This window comes from Salvelinus namaycush, chromosome 17 (assembly GCF_016432855.1).
Source record: "Salvelinus namaycush isolate Seneca chromosome 17, SaNama_1.0, whole genome shotgun sequence".
In the NCBI taxonomy this organism is placed as follows: domain Eukaryota; kingdom Metazoa; phylum Chordata; class Actinopteri; order Salmoniformes; family Salmonidae; genus Salvelinus; species Salvelinus namaycush.
The window spans coordinates 10312575-10329411 of NC_052323.1; the positions used below are offsets into that span (position 1 = coordinate 10312575).

A 16837-nucleotide genomic window follows, 5' to 3' on the forward strand; every position below is an offset into this window, starting at 1 on the left:
AAGCATTCAGATAATATTTATTTGAAAATTTAGAAAATACTAAAATATTTTAACCCATGTATTGGAAAATAGGATTTGAAATAAGTATTTGAAAATGTAGAAAATACAATTTGGTCGACTTTTTTGCAAATAACTATTCAAATACTCAAATAAAAGTACTTGTTTTCGGCTGTGTATTTGAAAATACTCAAATACACAGAAAATAAAGTATTTCAATAACAAATACTCAAATACACATGTATTTGAACCAGGTCTGGTTGTCTCTTCTAATCTGTCCTTTCAATGACACTGTACTGGGTGTTTTGCCTTTGGCAATCTGTTTTCAGTCTTTTACAAAGAACACACCCCCTCAGCTGAACTGATTGTTGTTTCTGAAGTGATCGATATGATTAATCATTGGCCTATTGCTACAAGTACATGCAACCTGGAAACGATTGGAAGAAATCAGGAGAAACATTTAACATTAAACAAGACCATATTATGTGTTGACTGTAATGTTTGAGGTTTAATGTAAACATGGATTCAAAGTTGTGATTGTTCGTATTACATTCTGTGTGGATTTTTTTTACTATGGAGCCTACTACGTTCAATACATGTACAGCCTATGTTATTTGTGGCCTATGGTATTTATTTAGATTCTCCTAATTGTGATCATCAGTTCCAGATGTTTTAGGAGGTCGGGGAGTGCGAGTAGGCACTTCAAGAGCTGTTTTGAGTCTACACGTGCTCCACTAGAGGGGGGTTTAATCACAGAACATATCCATGACCGAGAGTATCAGTTCTACAAGCGGATGTAGCAAAAGTTCACTCCATATAAAAGCTGGTCTAGATTCAAACGCTTCTCCTCCTCTGTGTACAGATCACAAATGCCTGGATAACAAGCCGAGACAAAAACATCAAAAAAGTAGTGAAGGAGTGTTATTTAGCTTGGGAGGAACCACAATTAATTCCCTGAAAGGGGTCTGATTTGAAAGGGGTCTGATTGCCTTTGGAAAAAGGTAGGCTATTTCCATTTTCCACTCATTCATTGTCTCTAATTCGTTTTTTTCTCTTATTTCAATGGTAGAACTATCTACTAAGGAAAAAGATGAAACTTCTGATATTTGTATTGTCAACATAAATTATAGACTTTTTGTTTTATAGCAAAAAGGTGTTTGTCGTAGCTTTTTATTGTAGGCTACTTCATTAGAAAACATGAACAAGGCTGTATCCTAGTCCTCGGGCACATTTGCACCCCACGTTTTTTATTGTCATGTAAAATTGATTTACTCATTATGTGAAAAATACCTGATGATAGGCTACATTCAATCTTATGCAGGTTTATTTTAGTTATACAAAATATTAGATTTTTCTCTGAAAGGAAACCCGAGAACACCGCAAGTCACGAATATTCTCAGTAAACCCATACATAGTGTTAGACAGAAGTAGACCTATTAAATAAACACTATCCCATATTTTATGACATTCTTTGTTGAGTTGTCTCTGCGCACGTTACGAAGCAACATATCGCCACCAAACACGGTAATAATCAAGTTAGAAACAAGTTTTAGTTACTTTGTTCCAATGTACATTATGGGATGTTGTAGGCTACAAGTCACGCGAAGCCCCGCAAAATAACATGGTATTAATAAGTCCGTTAATCATTTGTGAGAATTTATTTTGTTGTAATTTATATTGTCAAATATATTGTAATATGACAAATTACCTGCGCAGTCCACCTGGCTCTTGTGTGAGGACAAAATACAGGGAGATAATTAAACTGTACACCGACTGTTCGTTGAAAGACTGCTAGAGGCGCTGATTGTAGCCTACTCATCCACTTATACCCATGTCCCATTTATTGGGTTCATGAACTGATTACGCTAACGTTACCTAGATAAAAATAATAATAACTGTTTTCGGTCATTTTTTTATGAGACAATGAAGGGACTTTACGCTAGAACACACTAATGCAAAGAGGAGGGTTGTTTTGATATATATTTTGTTAATGGGATCTCATACAAGTACCACCATTAAAGCTTGAATTTGTCAGATTTTTGCATGTGCATAGTGCCCGGTACATGATAACATACAGTTATTATGATACATTAAGAGATAAGTCGTAGGCCTAACAAGAATAACTTCATAAAGTCTTCATAAAGCCTTCATAAGCACCACATAAATGAGTCACAAATGATCTATAACCGTATGTCATGCTCTATAAAGGGTTCATAACTGTGTGACATAATCACCAATGTCAAATGTGACATAAACCTGTGCTTTATAATAAGCACCGCTTAATAAAGGCTTTATAAATTATATTAAATTGAGGCTTCACAAAGCATCTATAACCTTGTCATGCATGTTGGTAGAGCATTGGAACCCAGGATAGTGATAGCCCCAAAACTTTTTTGTTTTTTTATCAAAGACATCACGTAATTAAATCTGTTGGTGAAATGCTGATTAAATCATGGACTTAAAATTTAAAAAATGTGGGATTGGGATCTCGTTTAACAACTTCAAATGTAGTGCCCCAAGTGCATATGCTAAATGACTATTTAAATCACATTCAAAAACAATCCTGTGCTGTTTAGGGACCATCAGTGATCAAAGAACCACACAGTGGACTTGGTGCACTGACGGAAGCACTAAAAGCCTGTAAATATTTGCATGTATGAACATCCCCGCCACCCCTCCTCACTCTCAGTCTGCCTGGGAACACGTTGTAGAAGAAGTTCCCATATGAGGAGGACATATTGGAGAGATGTGATCTAGTCAGCTCCAGATAGACAAGTGACCCTTGACCTTGTACCTTTGAGCTGTGTGCTGGCTGGCTGGACTTGCTGGTGTCTTTTTACCCCACGTCACCACTGCCTGTGTGTCATTTCAGTTGAGCGAGCTAGAGCCAAGGGAAGCTTGCGCGTAAGAGGTCCAGAGTAGAGATGTCCATCACAACTCAGCTGGGCTTGCTGTTGTGGAAGAACTTTACCTACAGAAGAAGGCAAACGGTAAGCAGTCCATCTTTATATCAGATTGTGTGAAGTGTAGAAGTCCTTGGTAAGGAGTTGGGACTTTTTCCCGTGGCTTTGTTTGATTGGAAACTTAAATGAATACGTTAGTGAAATAGAATGTATAATTATGTTCTTCTTGTTATAATGTTTACAGTATATTCAAAACATGTTGGAATGACTGTATTATTACTGTATTATTGTCATATATTAAGAAGAATATACCGGGTCTACAGTTCCGAACTGTTTCGGTTGGGAAGCATGCGTTTGCCTTAAGGCTGGTCTGATTCCGAAAAAGAAAGGAAATGATTGCTTACTTCACACATTTTACTGCAAAATTAAGTTTAATTACCAGTTACGTTGCATGTGTGTTTCTTTACGTAATATGTAATGGTTGTACTGTATGTGTGTCTATAGTTTTGTTCATGTTGTGTTAGTGCATGTAAGTTGTTTTGTCTGAAACTTTGTTCCCCCTGCTGCTGTTGGACCAGGAATCTCTCGAAAAAAGTGATTTTATCTCATTGAGAAAAACCTGTATAGATAAAGGTAAAAAAAAAAAAAAAAAGTAATTCACAACTCCCCAACCCTGCCACAGGGACAGCGCTTTAACTTAGCAACTTCAGCTTTAATTGCTACTACAGCTTGTCTGTACTAGTCTTCCCACATGTCTTAGAATCCTGCCTCTAGATGGCTTTACATGTGCTGGAGTAGCATCTCTCTCTGTCTCCTAATTCAATCAGCATACACCTGATAACCCTTAAACAGAGCCCACTTCACTGTTGCTGGATGTGGATGTGTAGCATTGGCTATTTTGAAGTCAGGGTTGGTTGCGTTGATAGCTTTGCATCTATTATGAATGAGTTACTAATAAAAGCCATCTTAAGAGAGCTACATCCTGCCTGAGTATGGCGTTGATGCAGACATATTATATGTTGTAGTGAGGGAGCCATTTTGAATGCCAGCTTTTAAGAGCTCCAGACTATTAGCAGACAAGCTAGGCCTACGTTAATAAAGAGGGGAGGAGGGGGAGGAGTAATGGTTTCCATAGGCCATGCTCCTTAATGAAAATGCTGACTGTCTTTCTTTTCGTTTGTGTTTTCTCTCTAGATCCAACTGCTGATTGAGATAGTATGGCCCCTGTTGATCTTCTTCATTTTGATATCAGTGAGACTGAACTACCCTCCGTACGAACAACATGAGTGTAAGTATGATGCACCTCCCTGTCCTTTTCATTGTTTAAGCACACACTTCTTCACAAGACACTCAACTGGTTGGTTAACGCCTCCTGCTGTTTTGGCCACAGAGACATTTGAATTTGAAATCTGGGGATGAACTCTGTTGCCTTTTAATAATTGTACACTGTACACTGTACAGGCCAAAGATGCTACAGTATACAAGCTAGCAATATCATGCACTGACATGCCACAATGCCATGTGCAGGCATTTATGATGGCCACTCGAGTAAACACACTCAGGCAAAAAAATGAAATACAGAATTTTTCACATACCAACAGCAGCCTAACCGTGTTGATTTTTATTGTGAGTTCTTTATCAGGTGTGGATGTTTTATGACTGGGTTTTTATCTAAAGCCTTATATGATTTCTGCCTACTGGGCATACAACCAGGGGCGGATTGGCCTCTTAGCAAATGCCAGATGGGCTGAAGATTTTTTTTGTTACAAACACAATAATAGAAGGTGACATGGCTGGCGGCACATGGGCCTGCTAAGATTGTTTTTAAAGATTTTTGCGCAATTTCTCTTGTATACTTATCTATAATGAGCTTTTGGCTGTTCAGTGGGCAACGGCCGGCCCCCCCTACCAAGATGGACTGGCCCGACTTTCTGAGCTGAGGTCACGCAAACTTATATTCAAAGTCAAACGCGGAATCAGCAAAGAGTCCTGCTCCGACTCCGTCATCAGCCAAGATCAATGATAGTAAAAAACGGAAAGTGTGCCTATAGATATAGAAAGAGCACATTCTCACTCAAAATGTTCCAATTTTTTGGGCGGCTCAAAATTGGGTCAAACAGTAAATCAAATCAAATCAAATATATCTATATAGCCCTTCGTACATCAGCTGATATCTCAAAGTGCTGTACAGAAACCCAGCCTAAAACCCCAAACAGCAAGCAATGCAGGTGTAGAAGCATGGTGGCTAGGAAAAACTCCCTAGAAAGGCCAAAACCTAGGAAGAAACCTAGAGAGGAACCAGGCTATGAGGGGTGGCCAGTCCTCTTCTGGCTGTGCCGGGTGGAGATTATAACAGAACATGGCCAGATGTTCAAATGTTCATAAATGACCAGCATGGTCAAATAATAATAATCACAGTAGTTGTCGAGGATGCAGCAAGTCAGCACCTCAGGAGTAAATGTCAGTTGGCTTTTCATAGCCGATCATTAAGAGTATCTCTAACGCTCCTGCGGTCTCTAGACAGTTGAAAACAGCAGGTCTGGGACAGGTAGCACGTCTGGTGAACAGGTCAGGGTTCCATAGCCACAGGCAGAACAGTTGAAACTGGAGCAGCAGCACGGCCAGGTGGACTGGGGACAGCAAGGAGTCATCATGTCAGGTCGTCCTGAGGCATGGTCCTAGGTCCTCCGAGAGAGAGAAAGAGAGAATTAGAGAGAGCATACTTAAATTCACACAGGACACCGGATAAGACAGGAGAAGTACTCCAGATATAACAAACTGACCCTAGCCCCCCGACACATAAACTACTGCAGCATAAATACTGGAGGCTGAGACAGGAGGGGTCAGGAGACACTGTGGCCCCATCCGATGATACCCCCGGACAGGGCCAAACAGGAAGGATATAACCCCACCCACTTTTCCAAGGCACAGCCCCCACACCACTAGAGGGATTCTACAACCACCAACTTACCATCCTGAGACAAGGCCGAGTATAGCCCACAAAGATCTCCGCCACGGCACAACCCAAGGGGGGGCGCCAACCCAGACAGGAAGATCACGTCAGTGACTTAACCCACTCAAGTGACGCACCCCTCCTAGGGACGGCATGGAAGAGCACCAGCAAGCCAGTGACTCAGCCCCCGTAATAGGGTTAGAGGCAGAGAGGGGAACTGGCCAGGCAGAGACAGCAAGGGCGGTTCGTCGCTTCAGTGCATTTCCGTTCACCTTCACACCCCTGTGCCAGACTACACTCAATCATAGGACCTACTGAAGATATGAATCTTCAATAAAGACAAAGGTCGAGACCGAGTCTGCGTCTCTCACATGGATAGGCAGACCATTCCATAAAAATGGATCTCTATAGGAGAAAGCCCTGCCTCCAGCTGTTTGCTTAGAAATTCTAGGGACAATTAGCAGGCCTGCGTCTTGTGACCCTAACGTACGTGTAGGTATGTACGGCAGGACCAAATCGGAAAGATGGGTAGGTAGCAAGCCCATGTATGTAACGGCTGTCGTAGTCGTTCTCCTCCTCAGACGAGGAGGAGCATGGATCGGACCAAGATGCGGAGTGGTAAGTATACATGTTTTAATGGAAAAACAACAAACACTACAAATTACAAAACCCAACAAACGTGACTAACCTGAAACAGTCCTGTGTGGCCCAAATACTGACACAGGAACAAACACCCACAAAACACAAGTGAAACCCTGGCTGCCTTAGTATGACTCTCAATCAGGGACAACGATTCACAGCTGTCTCTGATTGAGAATCATACCAGGCCGAACACAAAATCCCAACATAGAAAATCAAACCTAGACCAACCCACCCAACTCACGCCCTGACCAACTAAAACAAATACATGACAAAGGAAAACAGGTCAGGAACGTGACAATGTAATGCTTTGTAGGTTAGCAGTAAAACCTTGAAATCAGCCCTGGCCTTAACAGGAAGCCAGTGTAGAGAGGCTAGCACTGGAGTAATATGATACCATTTTTTGGTTATAGTCAAGATTCTAGCAGCTGTGTTTAGCACTAACTTTAGTTTATTTAGTGCTTTATCCGGGTAGCCGGAAAGTAGAGCATTGCAGTAGTCTAATCTAGAAGTGACAAAAGCATGGATACATTTTTCTGCATCATTTTTGGACAGAAAGTTTCAGATTTTTGCAATGTTGCGTAGATGGAAAAAAGCTGTCCTTGAAACAGTCTTGATATGTTCGTCAAAAGAGAGATCAGGGTCCAGAGTAACGCCGAGGTCCTTCACAGTTTTATTTGAGACGACTTTACAACCATCAAGATTAATTGTCAGATTTAACAGAAGATCTCTTTGTTTCTTGGGACCTAGAACATGCATCTCTGTTTTGTCCGAGTTTAAAAGTATAAAGTTTTCAGCCTTCCACTTCCTTATGTTTGAAACACAGGCTTCTAGCAATGGCAATTTTTGGGCTTCACCATGTTTCATTGAAATGTACAGCTGTGTGTCATCCGCATAGCAGTGAAAGTTAACATTATGTTTTCGAATGACATTCCCAAGAGGTAAAATATATAGTGAAAACAATAGTGGTCCTAAAACGGAACCTTGAGGAACACCGAAATGTACAGTTGATTTGTCAGAGGACAAACCATTCACAGAGACAAACTGATATCTTTCCGACAGATAAGATCTAAACCAGGCCAGAACTTGTCCGTGTAGACCAATTTGGGTTTCCAATCTCTCCAAAAGAATGTGGTGATCGATGGTATCACTAAGGTCTAGTAGCACGAGGACAGATGCAGAGCCTCGGTCTGATGCCATTAAAAGGTCATTTACCACCTTCACAAGTGCAGTCTCAGTGCTATGATGGGGTCTAAAACCAGACTGAAACATTTCGTATACATTGTTTGTCTTCAGGAAGGCAGTGAGTTGCTGCGCAACAGCTTTTTCTAAAATGTTTGAGAGGAATGGAAGATTCGATATAGGCCGATAGTTTTTTATATTTTCTGGGTCACGGTTTGGCTTTTTCAATAGAGGCTTTATTACTGCCACTTTTAGTGAGTTTGGTACACATCCGGTGGATAGAGAGCCGTTTATTATGTTCAACATAGGAGGGCCAAGCACATGAAGCAGCTCTTTAAGTAGTTTAGTTGGAATAGGGTCCAGTATGCAGCTTGAAGGTTTAGAGGCCATGATCATTTTCATCATTGTGTCAAGAGATATAGTACTAAAACACTTAAGTGTCTCTCTTGATCCTAGGTCCTGGCAGAGTTGTGCAGACTCAGGACAGCTGAGCTTTGGAGGAATACGCAGACTCAAAGAGGAGTCCATAATTTGCTTTCTAATGATCATGATCTTTTCCTCAAAGAAGTTCATGAATTTATTACTGCTGAAGTGAAAGCCATCCTCACTTTGGGAATGCTGCTTTTTAGTTAGCTTTGCAACAGTATCAAAAATACATTTTGGATTGTTCTTATTTTCCTCAATTAAGTTGGAAAAATAGGATGATCGAGCAGCAGTGAGGGCTCTTCGATACTGCACGGTACTGTCTTTCCAAGCTAGTCGGAACACTTCCAGTTTGGTGTGGCGCCATTTCCGTTCCAATTTTCTGGAAGCTTGCTTCAGAGCTCGGGTATTTTCTGTATACCAGGGAGCTAGTTTCTTATGACAAATGTTTTTAGTTTTTAGGGGTGCAACTGCATCTAGGGTATTGCGCAAGGTTAAATTGAGTTCCTCAGTTAGGTGGTTAACTGATTTTTGTCCTCTGACGTCCTTGGGTAGGCAGAAGGAGTCTGGAAGGGCATCAAGGAATCTTTGTGTTGTCTGAGAATTTATAGCACGACTTTTGATGCTCCTTGGTTGGGGTCTGAGCAGATTATTTGTTGCGATTGCAAACGTAATAAAATGGTGGTCCGATAGTCCAGGATTATGAGGAAAAACATTAAGATCTACAACATTTATTCCATGGGACAAAACTAGGTCCAGAGTATGACTGTGGCAGTGAGTAAGTCCAGAGACATGTTGGACAAAACCCGCTGAGTCGATGATGGCCCCCGAAAGCCTTTTGGAGTGGGTCTGTGGACTTTTCCATGTGAATATTAAAATCACCAAAAATTTGAATATTATCTGCTATGACTACAAGGTCCGATAGGAATTCAGGGAACTCAGTGAGGAACGCTGTATATGGCCTAGGAGGCCTGTAAACAGTAGCTATAAAAAGTGATTGAGTAGGCTGCATAGATTTCATGACTAGAAGCTCAAAAGACGAAAACGTCATTTTTTTTTTTGTAAATTGAAATTTGCTATCGTAAATGTTAGCAACACCTCCGCCTTTGCGGGATGCACGGGGGATATTTTCACTAGTGTAACCAGGAGGTGAGGCCTCATTTAACACAGTAAATTCATCAGGCTTAAGCCTTGTTTCAGTCAGGCCAATCACATCAAGATTATGATCAGTGATTAGTTCATTGACTATAACTGCCTTTGAAGTGAGGGATCTAACATTCAGTAGCCCTATTTTGAGATGTGAGGTATCACAACCTCTTTCAATAATGGCAGGAATGGAGGAGGTCTTTATCCTAGTGAGATTGCTAAGGCGAACACCGCCATGTTTAGTTTTGCCCAACCTAGGTCGAGGCACAGACACGGTCTCAATGGGGATAGCTGAGCTGACTACACTGACTGTGCTAGTGGCAGACTCCACTAAGCTGGCAGGCTGGCTAACAGCCTGCTGCCTGGCCTGCACCCTATTTCATTGTGGAGCTAGAGAAGTTAGAGCTCTGTCTATGTTGGTAGATAAGATGAGAGCACCCCTCCAGCTAGGATGGAGTCCGTCACTCCTCAGCAGGCCAGGCTTGGTCCTGTTTGTGGGTGAGTCCCAGAAAGAGTGCCAATTATCTACAAATTCTATCTTTTGGGAGGGGCAGAAAACAGTTTTCAACCAGCGATTGAGTTGTGAAGTAAAGTGCATTATCGTCATGGTTCCTGTAATGAAAGTGTGTACCCTGCCCCTGTGCCTGTTTCGCTAGGGTATGCTGCTGTGATGAGCGAACCCCTCTCCTCTCCCCCTGTGTGCTTGAGAGAAAAAATGTGTTCTGATTGTATAATGTTTAGAAATGCAATTGCGGGGAATTCACACCTTTAAAGCTTCATCCCTTTGTCCCTGTCAAAGAGAGGAGGGTCGCGGCTTTCTGAAGGTACACTAATTATTTCTCAACTCTCAATATTCCTCTTAATAGCGATTATTTTACAACCAAGATATTTGATATGGCTTTGAAATATGGAGCGGCATGTGCTCTAAATGCTCCCCGGCCATTGCGAGGTCATAGGCCTATAGGTCTCATAGGTAGTAGCCTAAAACTGCAAACGTTTGTTTTAGGACATTACATCTAATTGTCAACCCAAAAATCATGTCAATCACTGGATTAGGTTGCACATCCAAAATATCTTGAGTCATGCCTTCCTGCTTGGACTTGTTGGATGAAACAACTTATCTCTTGAATACCGCAGTAGTCTACTTCTTAATAAAGCACTACGAAGGACTTAATAAGATGATTACTTGTGATTTGGGTCCGACCAGTGCCAACAACTGTAAAAGCTAGAGGGACTAGTGACACCAGGGGAAAATGTTTGTTTCCGGAACCCTGTAGTAATTCATACTTAGGGTAGTTGTTGATTCAGGGGAACACATACACTGTATGACAGGCACTAATTGGCAATATAGCCTAAAGGCTGGTTTACTGTCCGTCTAGCAACATTTCTATAGACAATTGTTTTAGCGACATCATGAACATTCTACTGTCGTCCAACATCAAACTCGTAGTTGTCGTTATGAAAAAGTACACAAAACGACAGGCTCTGCAATAGCCCGGGGGAATATATATTTAAACACACTGTGAGTACAAAACATTATGAACACCTGCTCTTTCCATGACATAGACTGACCAGGTGAAAGCTATGATCCCTTATTGATGTTACTTGTTAAATCCACTTCAGTCAATGTAGATGAAGGGGAGGGCAAGACAAAAGATTTAAGTGCCTTTGAATGGGGTAAAGTAGTAGGTGCCAAGCGCTGTGTTTTTCATGCTCAACCGTTTCCCGTGTGTATCAAGAATGGTCCACCACCCAAAGGACATCCAGCCAACTTGACACAACTGTGGGAAGCATTGGAGTCAACATGGGCCGGCACCCGACACCTTGTAGAGTCCATGCCCCGATGAATTGAGGCTGTTCTGAATGCAAAAGAGTGGTGGGGGGCTGTTTGATCATTTGTTTAAGACAAATGGGCCTATTTGATCAGTCAAAACGGTACAGATATATGTTTGACATTTTCTATTTTATTTGACAGTTTATTCATGAGGTGGCTCATGATGGCGGTGGACATATTTGTGGTTTTAGGGGGGTTCAGAGTTTGACACCTTTATTGCCGCTTTATTCTCATTATCAGCTTTCTATATGTGAAAGCTGAGGAAGGTCGCAAGGCCTAGGTAGACTATTTGACACGGGTATGGGGAAAATGTACGTAATGGACATGCACTGGCTGAACCAAGCATCTTTTCACCAGAATGAGATAACCAGTAGACGTTCTAATATGCTAGAGAAACCTTGGGTTACCGTTCATTATATCTCTGGGGGGACTTCACAGAACAGGATCAATAAATTGGCCTGCTACCTCCCCTATGCTAAAGAAGCGTATGTTTATTAGTATGGGACTCGATACTCTGCATTCTTTATGAGACACAAAATAAAGTGTTACAGCTATGTGTTTAACAAAGTCAAACTGGTGGACCTATTGATCCTACTTTGTGTAAGAGTCTACAAACGTGCTTTAGGATATAGTTGTGGAGGACAAAGCATTTATACAGCCACTAATAACTTTTATCAATGGGATGAACACATCTCCTGAGAAATCTTTGTCTACGACAGAATATCCAATTTCTTTCATTCCCGGAAGCCTGTGCTTTTTCCATCTGCCAGAAAACAGAAGCATTAGCTGGTAAATTGCTTTCAATTCCACCTAAAGTCTTGGTTCGGCACTAGGCAGAGGCATACTTTTCTTTGAATCATACATCACGTGGGTCTGTGTATGTTCTAACTGCTCAGACACCAGATAGGAAAGACATGTTCTTCCTTGCACAGGGCCTGGCTAACCTATTGCTTTTGGGTATGGATGTAAACCACTAAAAAAACTTTAAAAAAAAAAAATTAAGTAACATGACAGAGCGATAAGTCACCAAATACTCAATGCTCTTTTTGAATATTTAAAATCATTTATGTTGAATGTGGTGATAGTTAGAAAACTGTCCAGCTAAATGCCATTTAGGATTCAGATTTATCACCCACTAGTTAATTAAGTCATAATACTGTGTAGGCTGTTGATGACAATCCCTCTGAAAAGCAAGATGGCCACCCTGAATCTGCTAAGCACTTGGCAACTTATCTCTGCTTTCCTTTGCAGTGGGACAGTTGGCAGTCTTAAGGTTTACTGATAACACACCTACCTTTTTCACCCATCACACAAATAACTGCTTGCCTCTCGGGGAGGGAGAGACGGCACCTTGGGGGGCAAAGGTCGTACATTTTACTTAGGCAATCACTCCCTCACGTCAATAAGGTCTGTAGCTGCTGAGTGAAACCCTTAGGATGGGACAAGACGTGGTTAGCTGATGCTAGCACATCCGCTGCTGGCCCGATAAGGCAATCTGAGAACACACATCAACTATCTGTGCTCATCCAGGTGTACCTGCATTTTGCCTAGACAAAAATAGCATTTTGGAGCTCTGTACGTGATGTTCAAAGACCACTCTAAGTAGATCCAGCAGGTTGTTGTAGAAGCCTTTTAAGTGTCTCAGTATCAGTTCAAACGTGGCTGGATTACCCTGTGTTCTCTCCTGTCCACTCTCTGTTGATAGTGGGTGAGTAGACTGAATATGAACATGGAATAGAATACTTTGAAAGTCTTATTTTACATTCATAGATGTAGTTGAATGTGGTGTAAACATTATTACATTTCAACATATACCAAGTTGTCTCTTTCTTCCTGGATCTCTTCCTCTGCTCTCCCGCGTCCTCTCTCTGTGTGTCTTATGAATGTACTGTACATTGACCAGTGTTGTAGTAGAGTAAATTATTTCCCCCAACAGTTTACCCACCTTTTGCATTGAAAAAAATAGGAAGCATTACTTTTTTCACCACTACATAACTGACAGTGATGTTACTGATAGTATCCCTACCCGTGTCTCCGTCAGGTCATTTCCCCAACAAGGCCATGCCCTCGGCAGGCACCCTGCCGTGGATCCAAGGCATCATCTGCAACGCCAACAACCCCTGCTTCCGCAACCCCACTCCTGGAGAGTCCCCTGGGGTCGTGGGCAACTTCAATGAGTCCATGTGAGTCCCACCCCAAGCTGCAGCTCTATATCGGATAGTCTCCCTTTAATAAGATATGAAAATATTAATACACTTTATTTTGTACTTGGTTCGTTTCATTAGATTAATAACATTCAAATAAAGAAAATGGTCTCTTAAATGTTTCTTGAAAATATCCTATTTATAACTTGATTTGAACCAATTCAATTGTATTCTCTGTTAATCTGTTTCACTGTGGATGTCTGTAGAATCTCTCGTTTGTTCTCGGATGCTAAGAAAATCCTGCTGTACAGTCAGAATGACCGGAATCTGGACGGCTTTAAAGACCTTATCCAGGCCCTGAAGACCCTACAGGCCAACACCGAAGGTAAGAGACTCCATAGAGTGCCACAGTATGAGTCATAATACCCATAAAACAGGGAAATGGTTCCAAACGTTTCTCCACCATTCATTTTCTAATGTTTTCTAAACATATACTGAACAAAAATATAAATGCAACATGCAACAATTTCAAAGATTTTACCAAGTTACAGTTCATAGAAGGAAATCAGTCAGTTGAAATAGATGTATTAGGCCCTAATCTATGGATTTCACATGACTGGGTAGGCCAACCCACTTGGGAGCCAGGTCCACCCACTAGGGAGCCAAGCCCAGCCAATCAGCATGAGTTTTTTCCCCAAAAAGGGCTTTATTACTGACATAAATACTCCTGAGGAAACCCCTCCTAAGACGAACCCGCAGGTGAAGAAACCAGATGTGTAGGTCCTGGACTGGCATGGCTACACGTGGTCTGCGGTTGTGAGGCTGGTTGGATATACTGCCAAATTCTCTAAAATGACTTTGGCGGCAGCTTATGGTAGAGAAATTAACATTCAATTCTTTGGCAACAGCTCTGTTGGACATTCCTGCAGTCAGCACGCCAATTGCACACTCCCTCAAAACTTGAGACATCTGTGGCATTGTGTTGTGAGCCAAAATGGCACAATTTAGAGTGGGCTTTTATTGTCCCGAGCACAAGGTGCACCTGTGTAATGATAATGCTGTTTAATCAGCTTCTTGATATGCCACACCTGTCAGGTGGATGGATTATCTTGGCAAACGAGAAATGCTCACTAATAGGGATGTAGACAAATGTGTGCACAAAATTTGGGAGAAATAGGCTTATTGTGTGTATGGAAAATTGTTGGGATTTTTTATTTCAGCTCAAGAAAAATGGGACCAACACTTTACATGTTGCGTTTATATTTTTGTTCAATTAGGTCATTCATAAATTGGCTACATTTCTTTAAATGGACAATTCTGTGAACACAGAATTGACACAATGCTTGTTAGCAAAGAAGATGACAAGCAGGAGCTTGCAGGGATTTGTAGTTTTGGAGGATGTCTACTTTGATGCTAATTAGCATTTTCGAATCGGAGAGTAAATACAGCCTAATATATTCATTAAAGTCACCATGTCTGAGTGAGATTTACATGGTTACCAAAACGTCACGCCAGGATAAGCCGACAAGAAACATTGCCCTTATTTTAAGTGTTTCAAAAATCGTTGAAAGAATGGTGAATGGTGGAAAATGATTGGAACCATTTCCCTGTTTGACCGCTAGGTTTTATGGGTATTATGACACCTCCACTGTGAGACTCTATATAAGCCATGGGTCAATGCAATAGTTCAGAAGTCAATGAAACCAACTTATTAGAGACTACACACACTACTACATTCACAAGAAACACCAGGGGCCAATTCATTTTAGGGGAACGTTCATAAACTCACTGCTTAGAATAGACAGTAGTGAAGCTGAATCAAGAGTCATTCTAGGTCTACGTAGTGCATTTCTGTTTGCCGTGCCCTGAACGCTCCGCCCCGTTGATCTGGCCCCCGAGAGTTATGCCCACTTCTGGGCAGAAAAAATAGGGTTAACACTAATTCCCTTACACTGTGCTGACTCACAGCGGGACTCCCATCCCCTTTTGTCCTGCTCCAACCTGTCTTCTGGGTGATCCTCCTGTGCCTGTGAATGACTGTGGATGGATCGATTATGCCACTTCAATTTCACACAAATTTCACAGATTTCTTCTATAATTACATTCCGTTATGAGCGTTTAGATGAGTTTGTGTTTAGAGTGGCAGTGGTGGCGTGATATGAGAGGCCGTGGGTGGATGAAAGCCGGCAGAGCCTCTCCCCACTGGCAGGTTGTGGCAGGCCATGGGGTGGGCTGATGTTTGGGCACATGGCTTGAAGGTATTCTCATATGTCTTTCATGATAGGACAGATTTTCCCTACTCCCTTACTTGCTGTATGCGGGGTAAGTAGTGTGAGATTCCTGTAAAGAGCGTGAGATACTCAATAGGACTGTGCCTTCTTAGCCATGTGACTTTATATTACATTAGCTTGGGTAATGCACTTTATAAAAGGATAAGCCTTTCACGGGAGTAGTATAACAACATACAGACGAGACTTCAATCTCAAGGCAAATACAGTACTACTGTAATGCATGATATATTTGCTGTGTCTGTGTATCCACTTTGGCTGATGGTAGAAAAATCTCTGCTGAGGTGTAATTAGGCATAAGTGTAGGTGCCTCAAACAACTAAAACATTCAAATGAGCCAAACAGATGTGAAATCTGATTTGAGCCTTTGCTGATGGCAATAGAGGTGAAATATGTGCTAGGTCTCTCTCTAATGACTAGTGGCCAACTGTTTTAACATACTTCCATTAATTTATTAGATATTGCTAACCAATTCCTGGTTCAGTCTCCGACCTATTTACTAGTCTAAACATGATATTGATAAACCTGTCTTGTAGGTGAGGCAAATAGAGTTTGATAGGACCGTGGGGGGTATTTTAATCGCGACTCATCCCAATAGCGGCTCGGTTTATTTATTTAGTATGAACAGGGATGACGTAATATCCCTTCACCAGTGGTGGTTGATTACGTTCATTCTGGCTCCTGAGTTCACAGTGCATTCGAAAAGTATTCAGACCCCTTCACTTTTTCCACATTTTGTTACGTTCCAGCCTTGTTCTAAAATAATACCCCATAGTGACAAAGCAAAAACAGGTTTTTAGAAATGTAATCAAAATAAATCAAAAACACCAGTGGTGGTTGATTTCGGTCATTCTGGCTCCTGAGGTCACAGGGCACTGACGATATGCCCTTTAGTACAGTCACAGGTCTGATCAAGATACTCCTGATGATCCACGTTGATGATATCCGTTAATCAATCCTTTATGAAAACCTGCCACATTTTCCTAATATAAGCAAAGAATGGGTAAAATTATTAGAATCTATATAGTATTTATTACAGTAAACATTTATTTTCCAACTGGGATAAAGATGTTAGAACGGAGGATAGTTGAATAGGTTATCAGAGATCTGAAGGACCACAATAATAGCAAATTCCACAATAACTTTAATGTCAGCAAGTCTTCTGCTTGACCATAATGAACTCTTTGAAAGGTTCTGCCAGGTATTGTGTGCTTCCCTCATGCTGAGTTCAAGCTCTTTTGATTTTACTGGGTGTCATTGAGTTTGTGAACAGAGCGTTGACTGCACAGTGCTCTTCCCTTAAAAGCCCTCGAAGCTTTCACATGGAC

At 41.4% G+C, this 16837-nt stretch overlaps 1 protein-coding gene across 2 annotated transcripts in view; it reads left to right on the forward strand.

Annotated features, from left to right (window-relative positions):
• The first annotated feature begins 2921 nt into the window (after window positions 1-2921).
• The window catches only part of LOC120061998 (phospholipid-transporting ATPase ABCA1-like), a 43222-nt gene continuing 29306 nt past the window's right edge, over window positions 2922-16837 (forward strand). For both annotated transcript variants that reach the window (XM_039011787.1, XM_039011788.1), the window contains exons 1-4: window positions 2922-2987; window positions 4095-4188; window positions 13119-13260; window positions 13488-13606. In XM_039011787.1, the coding sequence (XP_038867715.1) occupies window positions 2922-2987; window positions 4095-4188; window positions 13119-13260; window positions 13488-13606 (421 nt within the window). The remainder of the gene's footprint in view (window positions 2988-4094; window positions 4189-13118; window positions 13261-13487; window positions 13607-16837) is intronic.